This window comes from Giraffa tippelskirchi, chromosome 1 (assembly GCF_054371585.1).
Source record: "Giraffa tippelskirchi isolate mGirTip1 chromosome 1, T2T-mGirTip1v1.2.pri, whole genome shotgun sequence".
NCBI lineage: Eukaryota > Metazoa > Chordata > Mammalia > Artiodactyla > Giraffidae > Giraffa > Giraffa tippelskirchi.
In genome coordinates, this window is record NC_137275.1 from 199,168,161 (window position 1) to 199,193,951 (window position 25,791).

Here is a 25,791-nt window from a genome sequence, read left to right on the forward strand (position 1 = left end):
AAGATTTAAATAATGGGTTCCACATGCCTATAATACTCCTGTACCCTACTACCAAAGTTATTTCAACAAGTATTCAGCATTGACCAGTATGTCTGACACTGGTCAACAAAACGACTACAGAATCATGACCAGGCATCAGAGAAGAAAATATATATACACATACACAGAAAAAAATGAAGAATCCAATCAAAAGTAAAGAAATACATTCATCTCATTCAAGTAGTAAAGAAAATTAGGTGTAACCTAAGTGGGGTGCAAAATTTCATCCACTGGAATCAGATGATTAAATGTTGAAAGAGGTTACCATCAAAACTGGTTGAGAATGAAACTGGAAAGATAGAGAGAACATAAGATGCGTTGGGTTTTAAAGCTACATCCTAGCTTGGGAACTCTAAGAAAGGGCTCAGGCCCCAGGCACTAGGGAGACTCCCCTCGGGGCAATGTACCTACCAGTTTCAGGTCCAGGTCCAAATTTCTGATTGTTAACAATAGAATCTAGATCACTAATATGCAACACAATAACCATTTTTGGCCTGAATATGTTCATTACCAGGGATGACAGAGAAAAAATATTAGAGATAATATACATCAAGTTTTTATACTAAGTTAAGGAATAAACTCAATTACAAATAAATTTTGTAATCTTCAGAATAATGTATGTCTTTGTTATTAAAGTAATTACAACAATTTGACAAGTGAGAGAATCCAACATCTTGACTTTTGTTGTTTGTATCTGAAATCTGAAATCTATGTTAAATTTGCAATTTTTACTTGAAAAGAATACAAAAATCTAAGTCTGTACACAGTATTCTGATGTTTAAAAGAAGGTGATTTACCACATTGCCAAGTTTAGTTTACTAGATTTCAAAGAGTTTCTAAGTTTATAAAACAACCTGACCCATCAGCTTCTCTAGGGTCTCATAATACCTTGGAATTGCTAGAAAAAAAATCTGGTAAATTACATTTGTAAACCACATTTAAGATGTTTAATTTTTTTTAATTCAGTAAGTTATGAGACTGATTTACAGTAAGTTGTTTAGGAGATTTCAATCACTTAAACATGACTTAAACCATTAATCAAATAATGAAAGTATTCTTATATTAATACAAAAATTACTAATTTTATAAATAAAGCAAGAGTATTTATAAATTGGCTTAAGAAAGTCCAAGGTTTTTTTACAGTTTTAATAAATTCAACATTAATTTATAGTCCCAGGCAGCTATAAATAATCCAAAGCATGCATAATAAAAAGATTAAAAAATCAACCCGATGTTGTTTGTTGCCTGCTTTTCTGAGCCTGGGTAGTAAGAGCATATAAGCCACAGTATCTGCCCTGGAGGAGCTAAGAGTCTAATAAAATAACAGAAATCACAACTCCTGGGAGAGGTCCAACCCAGTTTCCAGGACACAGAAAAGCTTCCTATAGGCTTCCTAAACTGGAGTGCAGCATTATATCCAAGACAACCATGGACGTTTGTTATGTTCCAGTTTTGCTTAAAATTTCCTAATCCAGGGCTCCAAACGTGCAATGTTTTCTTCATTTCAAATTTTAGTGAAACCACCTTGGCCAATATCCATTTACCATGAATGTGGGCCACTAGGACACTCACCAACCAGCTGGGCTGAGTGAGGGGAGGAGTCCCTGTCTCCAGCCTCCTGGGGGAATCTGAATTAGCAGCAGTTCTCCTAAGTGCCAGATGGCGTCTGATACAGGAACAGCCACTTTCTGCAGACAGACAGGCTGCATTTCTTTTGCTGTTGTTCAGTCGCTAAATCCTGCCCGACTCCTTGTGACCCCATGGACTGCAGCACGCCAGGCTTCCCTGTCTTTCACTATCTCCTGAAGTTTATTCAAACTCACGTCCATTGAGTTAGTGATGCCATCCAACCACCTCATCCTCTGTCTCCCCCTTCTCCTCCTGCCCTCAATCTTTCCCAGTATCAGGGTCTTTTTCTAGCTTCACATCTGGTGGCCAAAGTAATGGAGCTTCAGCTTCAGCATCAGTCCTTCCAGTGAATATTCAGGGTTAATTTCCTTCAGGACTGACTGGTTTGATCTCCTTGCAGTTCAAGAGACTCTCAAGAGTCTTCTCTAGCATCACAGTTTGAAAGCGTCAGTTCTTCAGCGCTCAGCCTTCTTTATGGTCCAACTCTCACATCCATATATGACTACTGGAAAAACCATAGCTTTGCCTAGACAGACTTTTGTCACCAAAGTGATGTCTCTGCTTTCTAATACTCTGTCTAGGTTTGTCATAGCTTTTCTTCCAAGGAGCAAGCGTCTTTCAATTTTGTGGCTGCAGTCACCATCCACAGTGATTTTGGAGCCCAAGGAAACAAAGTCTGTCTCTGTTTCCATTGTTTCCCCATCTATTTGCCATGAAGTGATGGGACCAGATGCCATGATCTTAGTTTTTTGAATGTTGAGTTTTAAGCCAGCTTTTCACTCTCCTCTTTCACCTTCATCAAGAGGCTCTTTAGTTCCTCTTTGCTTTCTGCCATTAGAGTAGTATCATCTGCATATCTGAGGTTGTTGATCTTTCTCCTGGCAATCTTGATTCCCTCTTCTGATTCACGCAGCCCAGCATTTCACATGATGTACTCTGCACAGAAGTTAAAAGAGCACGGTGACAATATTCAGCCTTGATGTACCCCTTTCCCAATTTGGAACCAGTCTGTTGTTCCATGTCCAATTATAACTGTTCCTTTTTGACTTGCATACAGGTTTCTCAGGAGACAGATAAGGTGCTCTGGTATTCCCATCTCTTTAAGAGTTTTCCACAGTTTGTTGTGATCAACACAGTGAAAGGCTTTAAGATAGTCAATGAAGCAGATGTTTTTTCTAGAATTCTCTTGCTTTTTCTATGATTCAACAGATGTTGGCAGAGAGAGTAACTATTATATAAAATGACTAGGCCCAAAGGAGTATATTAAAATTTTCTAAGAAATATAATATAATATAATAGTTTTCTATACGCAAAGGACCTATACAGTCCTTTGGCTAAGACCAAGATTCTGAACTAAAAGACCCTCCATTAACTCAGTGCAAAGGAAACCACTTTTAACACCAAAAATGTCAGTCTTCACATGATAGTTTTGATTTTAGCATCTATGAATTAATAAAATGAAAAGACATTTAAAAGCACTGCTGAATTCTCAGTAGCTTTCTGCCATTCCATACTTTTAAAATCATACTTATCATCTGTGTACATCTGAAAAATGATGGCACAGATACAAGATACATTTATTCAGACAACAGATACCAGCTGGTGTTTATAGGGCCCCAAGGGATGGAGGTGCTCATGTGGAAACCCCTGGACCAGAACCCCTGCTCAAAGGTTTCTTCCTGTTTCTGAAAAATAACACACAAAAAAAACTGATTAACCCAAAGTTGGATGGCACACTCCTGGCAGTCATAAGCAGGACCTAAATGGCCTTGTTTACATCTTGTTGTTGATTACTATTCCATGTACAAGCATATACAGAAATCCAACACAAATGTTCGAGTAATAAAAGGCCATTTCCACACTCCTTCCACCAATCACAATGATACCCAAGCACATTACTCTCTTATTCCAGATTTCAAAGAACTTCAAGTACTCTCATCTTGCCCAACTCTAGTAAGAACTCACTCTTAACCCCAGACCTCGGTGGTGTGACAGGGAAGCCAAAGACATGGGATAAATATGGCCCATTTTCCTGGAGCAATGAGTTCACACTAGGAAGTGCTTTGTCGGGCAATGATGGGGCTATCTAAACTCTTTGAAGGTTCTGTCACTCCAGTGCCCAAGCAATCAGCAGAATTGTTTTGTTTTGGACCCTACATCTTGGCAGTATCAGTGAAGTTTCAAAGAATAGGACATTTTTTATACTGTGAGCAGGGAAAACAGATACACTTGTATTTCTATTAAGGAACATATTACTGCTTCAGTGAGACCAAAGAGGCCTCTGTGTGCATGCTCAGTTGCTTCAGTCGTTTCCGACTCTTTGCAAGCCTATGGACTGTAGCCTGCCAGGCTCCTCTGTCCACGAGATTCTCCAGGCAAGAATACTGGAGTGGGTTGCCGTGCCCTCCTCCAGGGGATCTTCCCAATCCAGGGATCAAATCTGTGTCTCCTGTGTTGCAGGTGGACACAGGGACATTTAGGCCTTTACTGACTCAGCCACCAGGGAAGCCCATCAGAGAGCCTGCTACTGGGGCAGAAACAGAGGAAAACAATTGCCTCCAGGGCCTGGGCGCTGGTGCCAGCTGCTGGTGTGAATGAACCGGAACCTGTCGCTTCTGGGCAAGACTAAAAAGACCAGCAGAGCTAGCCTTTTAAAATCTAGTTTGTCTGCTTAAATTTCAGTCTTATTTTACCTTTGCCTGTGTTAAATTATCATGGCTGCCACAATCTGGTTTACCTGCCTGATGCAATTTCACTTCATCATAAGCTTTATTTACAAATTTTTGATTACAAATAGCATTCCTTAAAGCTGAATCCTTAACCATAGCTCAAAAGAAAAGTCTGCCCTTTTCACCATTCTGTTGGCTTAATGTACATTTTCAAAGTGTTAGAGTTTTTTTCTTTCTTTCTTTCTTTCTTTTTTTATTTGTTTTGCCATACATTGACATGAATCCACCATGGGTGTACATGTTTTCCCCTTCCAGAACCCCCCTTCCACCTCCCTTCCCATCCCATCCCTCCGGGTCATCCCGGTGCACATTTTCAACTCTGGATAGAGGTTTGGTGGTCAGAAAAAGCAAGTTGGAAATGCAAACTTGAAAGCAGTGAAAATAAGAAAGAAACCTGACAGAGAGTTCTCTGGAGTCAAGGGTTGGAACGTGCACACGTTAATCCTGCGGCTCCTTGAGCTTGAACCAAAGCAAAGGGACAGTCTGAGCCCAGTCCCAGCTGCTCTGAAAACCAAGGATGTGCTCAGAAGCTTACAATGGTTTGTATTACTGCCAAGAAGCAAATGATCTGATCATGGTGTCTTCTGAGTGAGAAACTGCAAGAAAACAGCATTCTGAAAAGTGCACCATGACAAAATAGAAGTTTTCTTCTAAGGCAATTTCAGACTTAAAACTTGATGACTGAAGATGAAGTAGACATAATAGAAGAAATAATCATAAGTGATTTGATTTAGGTCATACCTGAATTACCTAGTGGTTTGATTAGATCTGACAGAGTACCTGAAGAACTATGGACAGAGGTTCATAATATTGTACAGGAGGCAGTGACCAAAACCATCCCCAAGAAAAAGAAATGCAATAAAGCACAATGGCTGTCTGAAGAGATCTTACAAATAGCGGGGAAAAGAAGAAAAGTGAAAGGGAAAGGAGAAACGGAGAGATATACCCAACTGAATACAGAATTCCAAAGAATAGCAAGGAGAGATAAGAAAGCCTTCATAAGTGAACAATGCAAAGAAATAGAGGGAAAAGATAGAATGCAAAAGACTAGAGATCTTCTCAAGAAAATAGAGGATAGATGTAAAGATGGGCAAAATACAGGACAGAACTGGTATGGACCTAACAGAAGCAGAAGAGATTAAGAAGAGGTGACAAGAATACACAGAAGAACTATACAAAAAGGTCCTAATGACCTGGATAACCATGATGGTGTGGTCAGTCACCTACAGCCAACATCCTGGAGTGTGAAGTCAAGTGGGCCTTAGGAAGCATTACTACGAACAAAGCCAATGAAGGTGATGGAATTCCAGCTGAGTTATTTACAATTCTAAAAGATGATGCTGTTAAAATGCTGCACTCAATATGCCAGCAAATTTGGAAAACTCGGTAGTAGTCGTACTACTGAAACATCAGTTTTCACTCCAATCCTAAAGAAAGGTAATGCCAAAGAATGTTCAAACTACCGCACAATTGCACTAATCTCACATGCTAGCAAGGTAATGCTAAAAATCCTTCAAGGTAGGCTTCAACAGTATGTGAACCAAGAACTTCCAAATGCTCAAGCTGGATTTAGAAAAGGCAGAGGAACCAGAGATCAAATTGCCAACATTTGTTGGATCATAGACAAAGGAAGAGAATTCCAGAAAAACATCTACTTCTGCTTTGTTTTCTACGCTAAAGCCTTTGATTGTGTGGATTATAACAAACCGTGGGAAATTCTTAAAGAGATGAGAATACCAGATCACCTGACCTGCCTCCTGAGAAACCTGAATGCAGGTCAAGAAGCAACAGTTAGAACCAGACATGGAAAAACAGACTGCTTCCAAATTGGAAAAGGAGTACATCAAAGCTGTATATTGTGACCCTGATTATTTAACTTCTGTGAAATGCCAGGTTGAATGAAGCACAAGCTAGAATCAGAATTGCTGGGAGAAACATCAATAACCTCAGATATGCAGATGACACCACCCTTATGGCAGAAAGCGAAGAGGAACTAAAGAGCCTCCTGATGAAAGTGAAAGAGAAGGGTGGAAAAGCTGGCTTAAAACTCAACATTCAAAACACAAAGATCATGGCATCTGGTCCCATCACTTCATGGCAAATAGATGGGGAAACAATGGAAGCAGTGACAGACTTTATTTTCTTGGGCTCCAAAATCACTGCAGGTGACTGCAGCCATGAAATTAAAAGATGCTTGCTCCTTGGAAGAAAAGCTATGACAAACTTAGACAGCATATTAAAAGGCAGAGCCATTACTTTGCCAACAAAGATGCATATAGTTAAAGCTATGGTTTTTCAAGTATGGATATGAGAGTTGGACCATAAAGAAGGCTAAGCACCAATGAATTGATGCTTTTGAACTGTGATGTTGGAGAATACTCTTGAGAGTCCCTTGGACTGCAAGGAGATCAAATCAGTCAATCCTCAAGGAAATCGTATATTCATTGGAAGGACTGATACTGAAGCTGAAGCTCCAAATCTTTGGTCACCTGATGTGAAGAGCTAACTCATTAGAAAAGACACTGATGCTGGTAAATCTTGAAGGCAGGAGGAGAAGAGAATGACAGAGGCCAAGATGGTTGGATGGCATCATCGACTCAACAGATATGAGTTTGAGCAAGGTCCACAAGTTGGTGATGGACAGGGAAGCTTTGCATGCTGCAGTCCATGGGGTCACAAAGTGTTGGACACGACTGAGTGACTGAACAACAACAAAATGCCGAGTACATAATGCTGGATGAATCACAAGCTGGAATCAGGATGCCAGGAGAAATATCAATATCCTTAGATATGCAGATGATACCACTCTAATGGCAGAAAGCGAAGCGGAACTAAAGAGCCTCTTGATAAAAGTGAAAGAGGAGAGTGAAAAAGCTGGCTTAAAACTCCACATTCAAAAAATGAAGATCATGGCCTCCATTCCCATCACTTCATGGAAAATAGATGGGGAAAAAATGGAAACTTGACAGGTTTTATTTTCTTGGGGTTCAAAATCACTGTGGACTGTGACTGCAGCCACAGAATTAAAAGACATTTACTCCTTGGAAGAAAAGCTATGATAAACCCAGACAGCATATTAAAAAGCAGAGACATCACTTTGCTGACAAAGGTCTGTAGAGTCAAAACATGGTTTTTTTCAGTAGTCATATACAGATGTGAAAATTGGATCATAAAGAAAGCTGAGCATCAAAGAACTGATGCTTTCAAACTATGGTGCTGGAGAAGACTCTTGAGAGTCTCCTGGACTACAAGGAGATTAAACCAGTCAATCCTAAAGGAAATCAGTCTTGAATACTCACTGGAAGGACTTATGCTGAAGCTGAAACTCCAATACTTCGGCCAGCTGATGTGAAGAGCTGACTCACTGGAAAAGAACCTGGTGCTGGGAAAGACTGAGGGCAGGAGGAGAAGGAACCAACAGAGGATGAGATGGTTGAATGGCAGCACCAACTCAATGGACATGAGTTTGAGCAATCCACAATTCACAGAACTTTATAAATCAGCTACGTAACCTCATTGTTCCTGTTTTAAAGATAAGGAAATTGAGGCTCAAAGAGAGTAAATAACTAGTCCACGGACTCAGAACTAAAAAGCAGCAAAGCCAGGATTCAAATCCAGGCCATCTGATTCCAAACGAGAGGCACCGAACTGTTAGATTGATGCCATGAATTAGTGTCCTCAAAAGACCCCCTTTAAAAATTGTTGCTTAGTCACCAAATTGTGTCTGACTCTTTTGCAACCCCATGAACTGTAGCCTGCCAGACTCCTCTGGCCATTGGATTTTCCAGGCAAGAATACTGCAGTGGGCTGCCATTTCCTTCTCCAAAAAACTGAGACTTACCTTATTTTCATCTTTAAAGTTGTAGAATCTGAAATATTGTTTTTATCACTTACTGATTTATTTTTAATTACTATGCCTTTATTAGATTTTACTTGCAAAATGACTACTGATAAAATAATAATTCAGAACATTTATCAAGAGTGTCTTTGTTTTCTAGGAAGCACACTATTAACTGGAAAAAAATGTATAGAATTGTAGACAGATGGGGTCAAGAGTCTGACAAAGAAGCCCCAGAAGTTGCCAACTCACATCCAGGCACTGCCAACCCACCACTCACTGCAGACAGCTGACATCAGAGGGTTTGTTTCTTGATTTTCTGAATGTAATGGCTACACAGCAAAGTGCAAGTGAAAAAAAAAAAAAGCAGGATCTTATCAAGTTTCTAATGACATAAGATAAAAATAAAACTTGACTCTGCTGTTTACATATAGGTGAACATAGGCTTAGGCAAGGAAAGGTACTAGTCTGAGTCTGTGTGATATGAGTTGAATTTTTTATTATCTGGAATGGGGGGAAGGTAATTGACAAAGAGTAACTCACAAACCGGAGAAGGCGATGGCACCCCACTGCAGTACTCTTGCCTGGAAAATCCCATGGACAGAGGAGCCTGGTAGGCTGCAGTCCATGGGGTCGCGATGAGTCGGACACAACTGAGTGACTTCACTTTCACTTTTCACTTTAGTGCATTGGAGAAGGAAATGGCAACCCACTCCAGTATTCTTGTCTGGAGAATCCCAGGGATGGTGGAGCCTGGTGGGCTGTCGTCTATGGGGTCGCACAGAGTTGGACACGACTGAAACGACTTAGCAGCAGCAGCAGAAGCAACTCACAAACACAGGTTAGTAGATTTTTTCAAAATTATTTGTTCTCAGTCAGCAACTGGGATATAAATATCTTACTATGGTTAGGCATTCAACAATGGCTGCCTAAGTACTGGGAGCACTTAGTACTCACCATTGCCAAACAAGCAATGCCTGGAAAGAACACATTATTTGAGAGATTACTGGTTTTGAAAGAGGCACAAGAGGTTGCCCCAAATCCCGCCTTTGAAAACAGGAGAGACTGGGTACAGGATCAGAGTATGTCAGGGCAGAGGCCATTGCAAAACAACACTCTCTGGGCCTGAGCCCTGGGCCAAACTTCAAATGAGAACAGACACTAGCCCACTGAGCCTAGACCCTCAAAAAGGCCTGAGTGGTCCCAGTGAGGAGCACACCTGGCTACCAACAATACTAAAAACAATTTGTCCACTCAGGAAAGTTTCTCAAATTCCTAATTTTGGTCCACAAAATTATGAGTAATTAAGGTTAATCTTAACGATTAAGATTGAGTCATATGCTCACAAATCACAGGTCACCAAATACACAAGAAAACATACCATAATGACATTCACAAACACATATTGAGTCAACAACCTATATATTTAGATTCTCAAGAACTGCAGATATTGGAATCATCAGATACAGAATAGCTATGTGTGTAATGTTCCAAGAAATAAAAGATAGAGTCACAAAGATAACCCACAAAAGAATGTCATGAATGAACAGATTAAGTTTAAAAAACACTGTGGAACTTTTACAAATAAAATTGTTAAAATCAAAAACTCCAGTGGGGAGGAGCGAGAAAGGAATAGGGGATTAAGAGGTACAAGCTGCTATGTATAAAATAATCTACAAGGATATATAGTACAACACAGGGAATATATCCAATATTTCATAATATCTATAAATGGAGGACTATAACCTCTAAAAACTGTGAATCACTATGCTGCATACCTGAAACATATATAATTGCTGTTGTTTAGTCACTAAGTCATGTCTGACTCTTTGCGACCTCATGGACTATACAGCCCACCAGGCTCCTCTGTCCATGGGATTTTCTTGGCAAGAATACTGGAGTGGGTTGCCATTATATATTATTGTATATCAACTATACCTCAATAAACTATAAATTTTTTTAAAATTCCAAGAAATAGGTTAAACATTAAATCAGACACAGCTAAAGAAAGAATTACTGAGCTGGAGGATATACATAAACACTTTTACTGTATGAGACTACATTACTGCAAGTAAGATCAAGTTTAAGAATTGAAGAATGTTGATCAAAGAGATCATGAGTTGTCTCAGTCCATCTACACAACAATGAAAACTGTAGTACTAGTAATCAAAAAAAATAATAAGGGGAAATTCATCTTTCTTCACAGGAAAAATCTTTTGACAAGTAATTCCAAGACAGTCATTCAAAAACCCTTTCTCATGGGGTAAGACACAGGTGCTTGCGTGTACATGGAGCCCAGCCCAGGAAGGATACTTCAAAGACTTCAAGCAGTGGAGAGGAAGTCTCTTCAAAACCTCTAAAGAGGAAAACTTCAGTGAGCGCCACAAGGCAGGGAAGAACAGAGGGTAGCTTATGTTCCCCTGTGCATCCTATTGCAGCTTTTGAATTATTTACTAGTTGTATGTATTATCTATTTATGAAAAGGAATTTTCAAGTTTAGGGAACACATAAAGACACAAGCTGTAAGGCCCCTCAACAGAATGATACACCTGAGGAAAATTTTAAGAACAAAAGCCTAAAATTATTGGACAATAGCCTGGGCAAATCTCCTCAGAAAACACCCTGAATATAACAGGTACAGTACTACAGAAAATCGTTATTTCCACATATTTATGTGAGGTCAGAATCTTGGGAAACTTGGGACATTGGGACAAAGACAAAAAACACATTTGAATGTGATAGGGCAGCTGACTTTATTTCAAACTAACTTTCAGAAATCAATAGGTATCATCATATTTTGGAGGTCATAGGTCCCGATCCACTCCTCTGCTACAGAGCTTTGTGAAATTGCACAGTCATGTGCAACTCTTTGTGACCCCATGGACTGTAGCCTGCCAGGCTCCTCAGTCCATGGGATTTTCCAGGCAAGAGTACTGGAGTGGGTTGCCATTTCCTTCTCCAAGGCTGCTACAGGGCTACATTTCAGAAAAAGCTGGAGAAGCACAGACTAAGGGATTTTGACAAAGCAGAGAGAATGTATATTTTGATATGACTTATCAAGAGATACCACAGACCAAAGCTTCTTCTTATCTATGGCTTCTTACCCCAAAAAACAGGAAAGAAGAAACTGTATGATAAACAGAACATTCTTCCATTGATTGAACTCAGTAGCCTATTGTTAAAAAAAGCAAAGAAGACTAATGGTTAGAGTAATAATACTGGTTTTATCAATTTGCTCACTGTAGTACAAATTCCACTTTCACAAACAGAAAAATACAGTTTCAAAACTCCTGGGTAATACCAGCTGTGAGATATGGGGCAAATTACTTTTCTTCTCTGAACCTGAGGGTCATTTCACAAAATGGGAATTATTATTTTAAAAACTGCCTCAAAGGTCAATGTGAGGATTTAATGAAACTGTTTAGAACCTGGCAGGTGGCAAGAACAAAATGACAGCTATTATTGCTGTGGCTATTATTAAATTTTTACTGATTTCTAGTCATAAAATCAAGATTGTGTTCACTTTTTAATAATCTTGGAAGAAAGTTTATTATAAAATTAATAATGTTGGCAAGACTAAGAAAACTTTTAAGTTCACAGACTTATTTTCAAGAATTTGCACAAAAGGAAAAGAGTGAAGGGGAATTCCCTGATGGTCCAGTAGCCAGGACTCAGCACTTTCACTGTCGGGGCCCAAGTTCCATCCCTGGTCAGGGAACTAAGAGCTGCCAAAAAAAAAAAAGAATTTATAAATGCTTAAAATTATCATGAACAAATAAACTATTGTTTCCTATTTACAAACCAATCAAGTAACTGGGGTAAAGGAGCTGGTAGAGAAGTTTAATGCTCAGCTTCTTCTCTTGGTCCCTAGGTGAGAAAATAAAATTAACTCTTTTGAAAAGATAGGTAACAATAAAAAGGAGTATTTTATTCATGATTTTTCCCTTGCCTGATCCAAAAATGATTATACAGTGACTCAAGACTATATGTAAGAATGTGCTGAATAACATGATTAAATATGACTTCTATTCACTTTCTATTTAGCAATACTTTGTTAGCCAAGTTTTAGTACCTTTATAGATTTAACACTAAATCCTCCTTAAGTTTATAATTCAAATTTTTTAAACCAATTAAGTGGAATTCTCTTCTCTGACTAGTACAACCTTGTCACACTTTACTGTCACTGTTTCATCAGTAATACTTTGCCCATCTTCCTTATGAAAAAAACACACATTAAATGTTGATAACCACCAAACCTGGTTGATGGGTACATGGGATCTGCATACTATTCTCTTTCCTGCTGAATAGGTTTGAAAGTTTTCATAATAAAACTTTTCTTTTTAACACTTACTTTTGAAATTAAAAATATAGTAAATATAAAGCTGTCTTACTGGCAAGCCCCAAGCCAATCAAAGAGTCAGAAAACATCCAGGACATTTTATGCCAAGATTGTCAAAAGATCAAAACAAAACAGAAACTGATGGAAAACACTCTGTGTCTGAAAAGTTAAATAAAATTGGGAATAAGAGAAAACCATATGCCCCAAACTTCAAACCAAAGATGGGAAACACTTATCTATTTAAAGAACTGGGAGTATTTATGAAAACAGTAAATAAAAACTGTATGTTCTTGATACCACATAAGCCATTGAGTGCTATGTGGTAATTTTCATAAAAAATATTTGGATTCATTGCCAACCTCAACTTTGATAGATTTTAGTTTTATTCTGTTCCTTTAACAATGATGAAGCTGTGCTGGTGGCATTTTAAAAAATCACATAGAGTGATACTTATTTGAAAACAGAAAATAATTTAAAATGAGTAACAAGAAAGTACTTCCTGCTTTAAACTTACTATTTCTGTGAAAGAATCTTTTTCACTTTTCATTATTTTTTTAAATCAGAAAAAAGTCCTATTATTTATTTCTATTCATCAACTGCAATACATTAAATGTACTTTGAACTTATTGCAGTGATTTGATTAACTAAAGAAAGTTTACTCATTATTTTCCAGGGGCCTAATTTGTTAACAAGAGGAGCTGGCATTACTGACTTAGTTAATCACAAACAGAATCAAGGTGCTGTTACCAGATCTGCTGACTGTGGAAGTCCAAGGTCCAGGAGTACAGTGAGTCACACACATGAGTCTCAATAGAATCTCTGACCCTTCCAGTCAACTGGGAAAAATGACTCATCAAAGTACTCCTTCCATTAATAAGAGAAGTTAAGCTTTCACTCAAATTCATCAATCAACTTTCAATACAATCAAACCAAACTTGGTAATAAAATGCAATTTTATATTGCAGACTAACACATCTAATTACATAAGTTCACTACTTTGTTATATTTTGTTGACAGTCTAAAATGGATTCAGCCATGGTTAAAAGTGACCAACTGGAAGAAATTCATGATGATTCAGTGAACACAGGGCAGAATAATAAAGTGAAAGAAATGAAAACCTTACTATTTTTCTTACAGAATTTTTTAAAATTACTGATTACAGTATCTCATCTCTTTTGGCAACTCCTACCATATAACAATTTCAAGTTAGTCAAATTTTTAACTTAATGACTTTTGTATTTTTGTCATCTTATAGAGGCCTTCTCTTACAGAAAAAAAATATTTTTCTGATTATAATTTTTCTTATAGATGTTTAAATAAATCTATATATTTAGCTCTGATCCATCTGGAATTTCAGAGAATAGTTATCATTGCTTGGGCTCTAAGGTAACTATGGGAACTTCTGTTTGAAATCTTAAGAGACTGGTCAAATGGAAGAGGCTAAATAGGGTAAATACTGAGATACTCCAGCATGGAAAGTCAGAATAGGAATACAATATTCTCCTAGAACACTAGAATTGAGTAAGCTGAAGAAAATCTAAGGTTTCTTATACTTTCTAAGCTATAATGATAGGTCATGCTTTTTCATATATGAAGGAAAGAAACAAACACTTTCAATATACAAATTTAAAAACTGAGATTACAGCAGAGGGTGTGTTTCTAGAGCAAGACAGCCTCTTGGATCTATCACCTACTTTCCTTGGAAAGTTATTTAAATATTGTGCCCTAGATTCCTTGTATATAAAATGGGGATAATTAATAATACCTTCTCCTCAGGCTATTGTGGGAATGTAATGAGACAGTTCATGTACACTATTTCAAACAATGTCTGATAGAATGATTCCTCAATAATTACTAGCTATTTTTATTATTACATGAGAAAGTATAATAATTCTGCATAATAATAATTACAGCAGGTGGCAACTTCTGAAAGCACCGTGCTATAAGTTTGTAAGTTAATAACTTGAATGTAGAAATACATATTCCTATTGAAATACTGTTATAAATTATTAACATAGTACATGTAGTCTATTTTCAAAAGGTACCTAAAATCCAGTTTCTGGTCACTATGCCATTCATAACATTGTTTCTATGGTGAAATAAGCTTTTAGTTTCAATCAAGTATTCTAAGAGTTTCTAGATTTATATTTCTAGAAATAAATATATATCTGAAAAGCTATAAAGCATCAGAATCTCAGAAGAGATAAATTCCAGAGACTCAAAAGAAAAACTCATTTTTATAATAATGAAATGAGGCAAGCCAATAAGAGTACTTCATTGAGGGCTCATAAATACTGTGTTTTAGATACTCTGCCCTTGCTCATTATTGATAAAGACACTTGGGGTGCTTGCTTTAACTTCCAATATTCTGAATTAACAGTGAGACCCAGGTTCACAAACTGAGACTCCTATATTAAAACTGGTGTTTCTTGGTAGTTTTCAATATAAACACATGGAAATGGATGTTTACCTCTGGGGACAATGCTACTAAGCTAGTCCACTATTCTCTTGTTCTGAGAAAGGAATTAGAAAAGGGAGAAAGTATAGTTCTGAGAAGGAACAAGAAGTCCTGATATTCACCCCAGGAGTCTGCAGCCTTCTGAAGCCATTCAAACTCCCAGCGGGCAACAAGGGACACTTATGCTCAACCAGTGTGCACCACACAACCATGCTATTAAATACAGAAATGCTGTCATATAGTAGGTCAACGTCTGCTGTGGTGGCAGGGGTAGGGGGGCTGTAAACACCACCCCAGCCTAGCAACAACAGGATTAATGAGGGTTAACGCCTGGCGACTGGTGCGGGGGGGGGGGTGGGGTGGGCAGCTGTGGGAGAGGCCAGAGGCCACACTGGACAAGGGTTTTGTCCAGCACACCTCGTTTCTCACATGAACTTCAAGTGGTGTGTCTGGCAACTTTCTGAGCCAGCACATTTCAAGGTGGCTATTGTGGATGTTATGGGGTGAACCCTTCCTAAGAGATAACCCCACGCCCCAGCTGAACCTCATATCCTCCTAATTTACCTGTCTCTGACAGGTATGCAGCAGGTAAGTGAACAGGGCAAATACCAAGAGAACAAGACCTTCTCAAAATTCCAGATCCTGGAATATTTAGAGGCAGATGCCATGACGTCTAGGATTAGCTTTAAAATACTCCAGGGGAAGAAGGGGGAGTGAGAGCAGATGAGGACAGATGAAATAAGAATGGTGAAATGCCAAACTATGATGAAGTTGTGTGATGGATACATGCGAGCTCATCAAGTCATTGTTTACTTTGTGTGTCTGTTTCCAAATGTCCATAATAAAGGTAAAAAATAAGTAAATCCATTTTTTAAACTATCAAAATCCCCATCAGTGTTAATTACCTTTCCCAGGGTCCTCATACCAACAAAGGGGAAAGGAAGACTCAAACTCCAGATTTTAGTTATTGTTGTCTTGCTAAAAGCTTCAAGGCCAGAGTTTTTTTGACTACTTCCTGCTACTTCCCAGGGGTTTAAAGACAAATACAAAGAAAGGAAAGTGCCAAAGGTATTACTGAGGATATCAAACATCTTGCTTTTGGAAATCCTAGTTACCTTTAGACACTTTTTTCCTTTATACACTTTTTATTTTAATGAGTACTACAGGTTAAATATTAAAGTTGTGAAGACTGCTAAGTAAGAATGAATGACTGTCATCAGCTTACCTGTCGAAGGTCTCCAGTGGAGACACTAATGATAAAAGTTGGGATAATCATGAAGCAGGCATTGTAGAAAAGCACTCCATATTTCCCTAACTCCTGCAAAAGCCAAGAAAACGCCACTCAGTTTTAGAAATATAAAGCGTCAGATTTCCTGGAGCCATTTATTTGCCTAGAGCTATTTATACAACCATGTACTTATGCAGAGTTAGAATACACATTCTGACCAGTTCTGTATTTGAATATTTTCAGCAAATTTCTGGAGTAAAATAAAATGCTTCAAATATACTGTGATTTTTAAAAAAAATTTGTTTTACCCCAAAAATGAGATATAAAATGGATGGAGCTGGATGGACTCCGAGGTTCCACCAATCTTTAACATGCTAATTGTTCTTTTTATTTTAAAGTATGCTATTCAAAACAGGAACTCTGGAACAAATTCAATAGCATTAAAAATGTTAATATAAACAAAACTTCTTAAAAACATCTGCTCCTTTTATTAAGGAACAGCAGGGTTAAAACACCAGGTATCTTGTTTCCAATCTTGCATAAATTTAATTTTCATTAAAGAGACTACATCCACCACTTTCCATACAGGGTGACATATTGTGATTCTCAAAAGGCAACAAACGCAGTTTTGTAAAACTGCCATTAAAAAATAAATGATAATACAGAAAAATACAGTCCAGATGAAAAACAGCTCACAGGAATAAGCCTGTCCATCAAAGCAAACATCCTCACTCAACACAAAGAACTTGGAACAAAGAAACATATGCCTGGCCCATCCTCCAGAGCTTCCTGCACAGCTGGGGTGGGGGTAAGGGCTTGGAGCTCCGACCCACGGCCACACGGGAGGAAAGCCCATCTGCCCACCCGCCCCTCATGAAAGGGCCTTATCATTTATCCATTCCAGTCATCTAACTCCACAGTGGAGGAAACTGAGGTTTGGTGAAGTGAAGTCACATTAACCTGTCAGCCTGGTGGCTCAGACGGTAAAGAATCTGCCTACAATGCAGGAGACATGGGTTCGATTCCTGGGTCAGGAAGATCCCCTGGAGAAGGGAATGGCAGCCCATTCCAGTATTCTTGCCTGGAGAATTCCATAAGCAGAAGAGCCCAGTGGACTATAGTCCATAGGGTCATAAAGAGTCGGACACTACTGAGTGACCTTCACTTTCACTTTTGTCAGCAATACTTGTATCTGTAACCCACATCTCCAGACTCTCAAACTAGAGCTGCTTTCAGAATACTCCTGACTTTACCTTGATCACTGATGGTGATGGTAAAAAACTTCTAGCTTTACTTTGCCTTTCAAAATGATCCCCTTTCTATGTAGCATTCTTTCTTTGTACCCAAAATAGTGCCTGTTTTTCCATTCCTACTTAATTTTCACCCAAAATTTTGCATGACAAGGAATAACAAGAACCTATGCACAGTATAATTAAAAAGAAATTAGTAATCTGTAGATCATAACATGTAAATTAAATTACATGCCCGCTTTACAAGTTTACTTTTTTCATGTTATTTCAGGGGTCAGATGACAAAGCCTAAAAGCCAAAGGAGTAAACGTCTGGTACCTTTGGGTCCATTTTCTGTTTGGTGTAAACGCCATTCGCTGCTGTGAAGATATCATTCAGGAATACAAAAATATAGCCTTCCAAGTTAAAAGCAAGGTCAGAACTGGGAGGGAAAATACAAAGGAATATGATTATCAGAAACTCACAGCTTGGCCTCAGAGGCCTTCTGTTTTCTCTTTCCCTGATCAAATCCATTTGTAGTGCTAGTAAAACTGCCTTTTCTCTGGCATACTTTCCCCGTGTGGTGGTGAATGGCTTAATTCTTCTCCCCTGCCTCCAGACAAGAACAAAATCAGGCCACCAGGAGGCTTCAACTTAATCATAACAGCTTAAAACCAGACGGATATTAACCATCTTCCTTTGACTAGGAAGCCCTTCTTTTGCTAATAAATCAGCATGAGCCTTGCTTTTCTAAGGGGAGTGATTTGTTCAACCCACCTGTGGCTTTTCTTATTGTAGTACACAGAGCCATCCCCAGAGTACAGCCTTCTGGGGACAGCAGGGCAGTGACAGGCCAAAGAGGTCAAATGAGGAACTGACACTTCCATCTGGCCCCCAAACAGTCACTTTACCACTAGTACCCTCACTATTCTGTCTATCAAAAAGGCAAGGCAGGGTGCATTTCCTTCTCTGCAACTCCTCTAAGGCCCCTTTCTTCCCATTCTTTGAAGCCTTCCCTTCAATTGCCATTTTAAATAAATGACACTAGTATAAACATGTTTGAGGGGAATATGGCAAAGGGAGGAGAGTAAACAACAGCTATGCCCAGATATGATTCATCACCTGCACTTGACCTTGCAAACAGTACCACACCCACATCATACTTCGTAAGTACGAACAATATACTTATGAATTATATATTGTCAAGGAGGTTTCCTCTATCATCTTTGGGTAAGTATCTGGGGGCCTGCAAATTTAACTGACAATAGACAGAGTAACAGGAGAAAAAAATACCAATTGTATTAAATATTTTACATGCACAGGAGTTCACAGAAAAGAAATGAAACTCAAAGAGGTGGTTAGACTATGGAGCTTATATACCACATCAACACAGCAGAGAGTGTGGGCTTTAAGGAACAAATAAATTGTGGAAAAGGCACTGGGAAATATACAGAGGAATCTTATGGAAGATAAGGGTTATTTTAATAAGGTTTGCTTATGCTGACTCATCTTGATGCTGACTCTCTGTGTCTGGTGATAAGAACTGCTTTCCTATTCTGACTAAGGACCAGGGACACCTTCACAAAGAGAAATTTATGGTCTACTTTTAGGCAGAAAAGGAGAGGGCAGAGAACTCTTCCCACACTTGTTGATTCTCAATTGCCTTCAACTCAAAATAACATTTATGTCAAAGTGGCACATTTTGGAGTGGCATATCCTCGTCCCCTTTGGTATCAAAATAAGATTATTTCTAACCAAAAAGAGGGAAATATGCAAAAACTGCATCAAGATTGGAATGCAAAATAAACCAGACTTTGCCTGAAGCTTCCACTGGTATTACTCACCTACAAATATATTTGTGACATTATAATTTTAAATCATTGTAAATCAGAATTCTGTGGTTCAATCACAAAAATAGAATCTCTCAAAGGAGAGTTTTCCAAATCGTGCCTACACCATTCAGCTCAGTGTAAAGAAGAACCTGTACAGAAGATGGGGTTATTACAGAGGACTGGCATATGTTACCAGATTCTATGGAAGTTCCTGAGAGTCTAAACTAGAATTGTCTGGAAAATGTAAAACAATGTAAATAAAATAAGGATTTGTATACCCCCCCCCCCAAAAAAAGAATCTGCCATCCTTAGGATGGCAAAGAGTTGAATGGGCAAAAAATTGAAGATTCCAGAGGAATGGAAAGGAAGTATTTTACTCACTTCCTCAGAGAGCCTTAGGGGAATTCTTGGAGTTTTCACATCTCCTACTTGAGGGGGACCAAGAATTCCCAACATTGTCTGTTTAGGCCAGTTGTGAAAGCACAGAAGTTTGAGAAGAATTTACTTGTGTTATAAGTGGGGGTGGATTCATGGTTAACCCTTGGGATTGTCATTTAGGGCTGTTCACAGACATTCTATTTCAACTGCTGTTGGCCATGTGACTTGCTTTGGTAACACGTCACTTCTGGGGAAAACTCTGGAGAGCCAGTGTACAATTCCCCACATGCCTTCTTCCTTTCTTGATGAGAAAGGAAAACCCCTTTGAGGCAGAGGTTCCATCAGCCTGGGTCCCTGAGTAGCTATAATGGGTAGAGCACCCCCACAGCATTAACTGATGTTGGTATGTATGTGGAGTGGGGGGAAAATATATTTGGTATGTTAAACAACCAAGATGTGGGGACTATTTGTTATAGCAGCCCAAACTGGCTCATCTATACTTGCATTTGATGAATTAATTTGAGTGACAGCAGAGAAAGGTGGGGTTACAGCTGGCCTGCAGCTAAGACTGCACTCATTACCCATAGGGATTTTATCCGTTCTGTGGGTGCTGAGGAAAGAGAAAGTCGAGAATTACTACTCCAAGCTGGCTCTTGGGTAGAAGTCAGATGTTTCAGGAAGCACTATTTACCCTTTCAGCTCATTAGAGTTATCACATATGCTAAATATGAGCTGAATTCCTGCTAACTGCTTCTGGAAATGTGCCTTCACACACACAGTACCTGAACTGCCATTCCTCATCAAAGACTTACATTTTTATAAACTAATTTTTGTAAAAGTCTTCAACTGACTCTAAGTCAGTGGTTTTCAAACTGAGCTCCAATAAACCTAAAAAAGAGAGGAGGCCCAGTGGAGGCCTCAGAGCCCTGTAGGAAGAAGGCACTTTCAATAGAGCAATCCCCTTTTTAACTACTTTATGTATCTTATTTTGTTTGAACAAAAGTCTTCATGACCAAAACTTAGGCTCTAAGTGTGGCTGCTTAGTGTCTGTACCAGCATTGAGACCAAACAGGCCAGCTTTCAACGGAACTGAGCTCAGATATAGGTAGAATTGGAGAAGAGGAAATTACTGATAAAAATTCAAATAATAACCCTAGGTCTAGGGTTAGGGACTAAACACTTTCATAACAATAATCTGTTGTTCAGTTGCTAAGTCATGTCCGACTCTTTGCAACTGCATGGACTGCAGCACACAAGGCTTCCTTGTCCTTCACTATCTCCCAGCGTTTGCCCAAATTCATGTCCATTGAGTTGGTGATGCTATCTAACTATCTCATCCTCTGCCATCCCTTTCTCCTTTTGCCTTCAATCTTTCCTAGCATCAGGGTATTTTCCAATGAGTCATCTCTTTGCATCATGTGGCCAAAGTATTGGAGCTTCAGCTTCAGCATTAGTCTTTCCAATGAATATTCAGGGTTGATTTCCTTTAGGATTGACTAGTTTGATCTCCATGCAGTCTAAGGGACTCTCAAGAGTGTTCTCCAGCACCACAGTTCGAAAACATCAATTCTTTGGTGCTCAGCTTCCTTTATGGTCCAACTCTCACACTGGTACATGACTACTGGAAAAATCAGCTTTGACTATATGGACCTTTGTTGGCAAAGTGATGTCTCTGCTTTTTAATATGCTATTCGGTTTGTCATAGCTTTTCTTCCAAGGAGCAAGTGTCTTTTAATTTCATGGCTGCGGTAACCATCCACGGTGATTTTGGAGCCCAAGAAAAGAAAATAGGTCAATGTTTCCACTTTTTCCCCTTCTATTTGCAATATAACAATAATAAACATCATTATTATTGCTAATATCTGTCACCGTCTACTAGAATGGAAACTCCATAAAGGCAAGAATTCTTGTCTGTTTTATTAACTGTTGGATTCTTTAGCACATAGAATGATGCTTGGCATACAGTAAATGCTTCAACATGTTTCTGTTGAACTCAGCCACAAATTAGAGTGAATCCTGGCTCACTATTATCTCATTTAATTCTCACAAGTGACTATATTAGGTGGATGCTATTCTAATCTGCACTTACCAGTCAAAATAACTGGGACACAGGGAGGTGGAGTAGCTTGTTTTTAGTTATACAGGTGGTAAGTGAGGAGACTAGAATAAGGTTCCAGACATTCTGGCTCTGTAGCCCACACCATTAATTTGCAATTGATGATCCAGAACTCTTGCTTCTAAATGAGTTAATGAAACTAGTTTAACTGAAATTCCTCCAACCTTTTCTTTCTTCCCTTCACTTCATGTAGGTTTTTCTTTTCTATTATTGTTGTCCCTCCATATCCACAGGGGGTTGGTTCCAGGACCCCATACCCCTAAACCCTTCACATGCAGATACTCAAATCTGTGCATGCTCAGGTCCCTTATATAAATCAATGTGCAAAGTTTGTAGGTAACCTATGTTGTTCTTGTTGTTAGTCACTCAGTCGTGTCTGACTCTGCGACCCCATGGACTGTACAGCCCACCAGGCTCCTCTGTCTATGGAATTCTCCAGGCAAGAATACTAGAGTGGGTAGCCATTCCCTTCTCCAGGGGATCTTCTTGACCCAGGGATCAAACCTGGGTCCCCTGCATTGTAGGTGAATTCTTTTACCGTTTGAGCCACCAGGGAAGCCCTAACCTATGTACACCCTCCCATATACTTTAAATCATCTCTAGATTACTTATAATACCTAATACAATGTAAATACCATGTGAATAGTTGCCAGGACACACCAAATTCAAGTTTTGCTTTAGGGGATTTTCTGGAATTAAAAAAATATTTTTGATCCATATCTGGTTAAATCCACAGATGCAAAAGCCTCAGATACAAATGGCTAACTGTATCATAAATAAGGAAACAGGCACAGAGAGGCTAAGAAAGAGCCGACAGACAAGCAGGGTTAAGTTTCCAACCCAAGAAAAGTAACTGCACACATTCTTTAAACACTGCGCTATAAAGGAGTCTGAGTGCCTGCTTTCAGATGCAAACTTGGAATCCTTACTCCTGGTCAGGCTTATTAATGAATAAGATAGTAGTCACACACTGGTATTGGCTCACGTCCCAAACATACAAATGCATTTAATGAGAGTATTCCACCCTTGGAAATACTGACCACTAAGGCATTACAGGATAATAAAACAAATCAGCATACAAGGGTTTTATAAATCTGTTATATTCTTAGCCTAAGAACTTCTCAAAACTCGTGGCAAAATTTTTATATTGAAGACAAACATTCAGTAATAAAAGCACACAGTTCATTCTTTTTATGAAGAAAAGCTGTATTAATATCTTGTAATGCTCTCTATACATATTTCTCGGAAATGTTCTGGCCAACTTGGAACTCAGTTTGACTTTCACAGTAATATATGGAGGCTCCACTAACATCAACAGATTTGTCTCTTAGCTGTTCAATTCAACTGCAACCAGATGGAAAATGAAAAATGAGGACAGGGCCAGGTCTGTTGTCAAAGACACAAAGGAGTTATTGAGCAGAAATAGTCCAAAGTCTTACCCAGCTGCTATGAAAGCACCAAGAATGATGGCAAAGACACTGACAATGATGTTCAAGGAATATTGTTTCCTGTAATAAATAAATAGTGGATGGATAGATAGGTAGATAGATAAAGAAAAGGAGGAGGAGAGAAAAAATATAAATTATACTTTTAAATAAACTGAGAATAGACATTGTTAACAGTTTTATAGCTATCATAAAATCTAATGGATGATGCTTTATGTAAAAAGAGCACTAAAAGCACATTAAATGGATCAGTAAATCAAATCAAATTTACTCTCTTTCTTAAGTATTTGTCTTAATCTAATTTCGAATGTATTTCTCTGTTCTCACTAGAGAGATGCTGGGACAAAATGTGTAAGAGGTGAGGTGAGTCAGAAAGGTAAAGATAAATATTGTATTCTAACGCATATATACGGAATCTAGAAAAACGGTACTGAAGAATTTATTTACAGGGCAGCAGTGGAGACACAGACATAGAGAATAAACTTATGGACATGGAAAGAGGGGAGGTGAGAGTGAGATGTATGGAAAGAGTAACATAGAGACTTACATTACCATATGTAAAACAGATAGCCAACGGGAATTTGCTGTATGGCTCAGGAAACTCAAGCAGGGGCTCTGTATCAATCTAGAGGCGTGAGTTGGTGCGGGAGATGGGAGGGAGGTTCAAAAGAGAGGGGATGTATGTATACCTATGGCTGATTCATGTTGAGGTTTGACAGAAAACAGCAAAATTCTGTAAAGCAATTATCCTTCAATAAAAAAAAAAAGCAGAAGAGCTCCTGCTGGTAGGTCTAGTTGGTTTGTACTTTTATCAAGCATCCAAAGATTAAGACAAAATTCAATAGTAAAACTTAGAACACTGGACCATCATCCTAATTTCATTGTTAAGTAATCTCCACAGCAAAATCAAGAGTCACCATTTGAGAGCCGCCCTAAATATCTTTACGTGAAATTTTTAATCCAACACTATAAAAATTAATTTATTCTGATGTTACATCATAATTACTGCATCAGAATGAATTTCCCTGATCTCCTGCACACCTACTATAGTATAGCACACTTGCTGTATATGTGGACACATACTATATAGTATAGCACACATGCTATATATGTGGACAACTTTTCCTTGCCATTACAAAATCAGTGTATATTCCATTCAGCTCAGAAAACAGATTTACATCTGTTTTGCAGTGGTTGTTTTTTTTAGAATTTTCTACTACACATGCATATTACTTGTCTAATTGTAAAATTATAACTTAAAAAAAAATGCTCATAACATGTTAAGAAATAATGGAAATAGGAGTCTGCTTTTAAATGAATAAACCATTGGCCCTTAAATTATTACAAGCACTTCAAACCAAGTGTAAAGATGACTAGATGTTGCAAATTTGCTAGGTAAAAATAATGTGGGCGTGTGGGAAAAGGACACCAAAGGAAGAGAGGAAAAACAAAAATCACCCGAGTACGATGGTTTCCAGCAGTAAAGTAAGTGGAATGGTAAATTTCCTGAGCACAGTGAACATCGGCAAGCTGTCAGAAAAGAATCAAGCATAACAACATCAGCCACCAAGTATTTTTTTAATGTTTTACATTTTTAATTAAGCCCATTAATTTTCTAAATTAAATATAAGGAGTTAACTCTAATTATCACGTATGTTACCAAGTCATATAAAATAATAAACAGAAATGGAAATTTTATAATTTCATGCAACTTTTACTTACGAGCAATTCAAAACATCATACTATCCAACTACTACAAAGTGTTGAAACTACAAAGATTGTGTTAAAAGGTTATATGCAATGTGAACCAATACACCCTTTGACAAAACAAGTTAGGACTAGGTATGGACAGTCATTAAATGGTCCTAACCTCAGATCTAATTACTTCTTGTTGGGAAACTTACCCTAAGATAATAACCCAAAGAAAAGAAAAAATTCATGTGCACAAAGATGTTCACTGCAGTAGTGTCTTTGGGGAAAATATCAGAAACAATCCAAATATCAGACAAGGCAATTATCAAATAAATTCTGGTTAAATCCACTTGAGGGAACATTATGCACTAATTCTATAATATAAAACTTTACCACTCTTAGAAAACAAACGTTAAATAAATCAAGGAGTTAATGAAACTATGTAGAGTCTATAACTGTAATAAGATACATTCTATGTACAGAAAGAGACTGAAAGTGAATATTTAAAATAGTATGTTAGAGGATAAAATTATGGGTAATCTTCCCCAAAAACATTATGTAAAGAGGCCATATTCACTGCCTTTTAAAAACACTTATGAACCTTTCACTCAAAACCCAGAGATTCCAGGACACAGCTTAATGCACAGACACAGAGAGCCAGGGCTGGAAAAACCCACCTCCATCTGTTTCCAGTGTGACCCTCAGAAGATGTGACCTAAGGAAGGAAAGTCAGAACCTTAAGGGAGAGGGAGCAGCTCCTCCTGACCAGACCTGCGGAGGGGTTTCCAAAGATAACCAGAGAGCAGTGCAGAAAGAATTTTCAGGAACTTTATATCCAC

General features: G+C 38.4%; 1 protein-coding gene across 11 annotated transcripts in view; it reads right to left on the minus strand.

The window, feature by feature from the left end:
• Nucleotides 1–25,791, minus strand: part of SLC35D2 (solute carrier family 35 member D2) — a 53,428-nt gene that overhangs the window by 3,136 nt on the left and 24,501 nt on the right. For 2 of the 11 annotated variants that reach the window (XM_081523087.1, XM_081523101.1), the window contains exons 5-9: nucleotides 24,719–24,790; nucleotides 23,255–23,323; nucleotides 17,829–17,931; nucleotides 16,258–16,350; nucleotides 11,340–11,407 (exon numbers count right to left, since the gene is read on the minus strand). In XM_081523087.1, the coding sequence (XP_081379213.1) occupies nucleotides 11,340–11,407; nucleotides 16,258–16,350; nucleotides 17,829–17,931; nucleotides 23,255–23,323; nucleotides 24,719–24,790 (405 nt within the window). Of the gene's footprint in view, nucleotides 1–4,563; nucleotides 9,004–11,339; nucleotides 11,408–16,257; nucleotides 16,351–17,828; nucleotides 17,932–23,254; nucleotides 23,324–24,718; nucleotides 24,791–25,791 lie in introns of those variants that run through there. The other 9 variants (XM_081523118.1, XM_081523139.1, XM_081523095.1 and 6 more) reach the window with 8 other exon arrangements.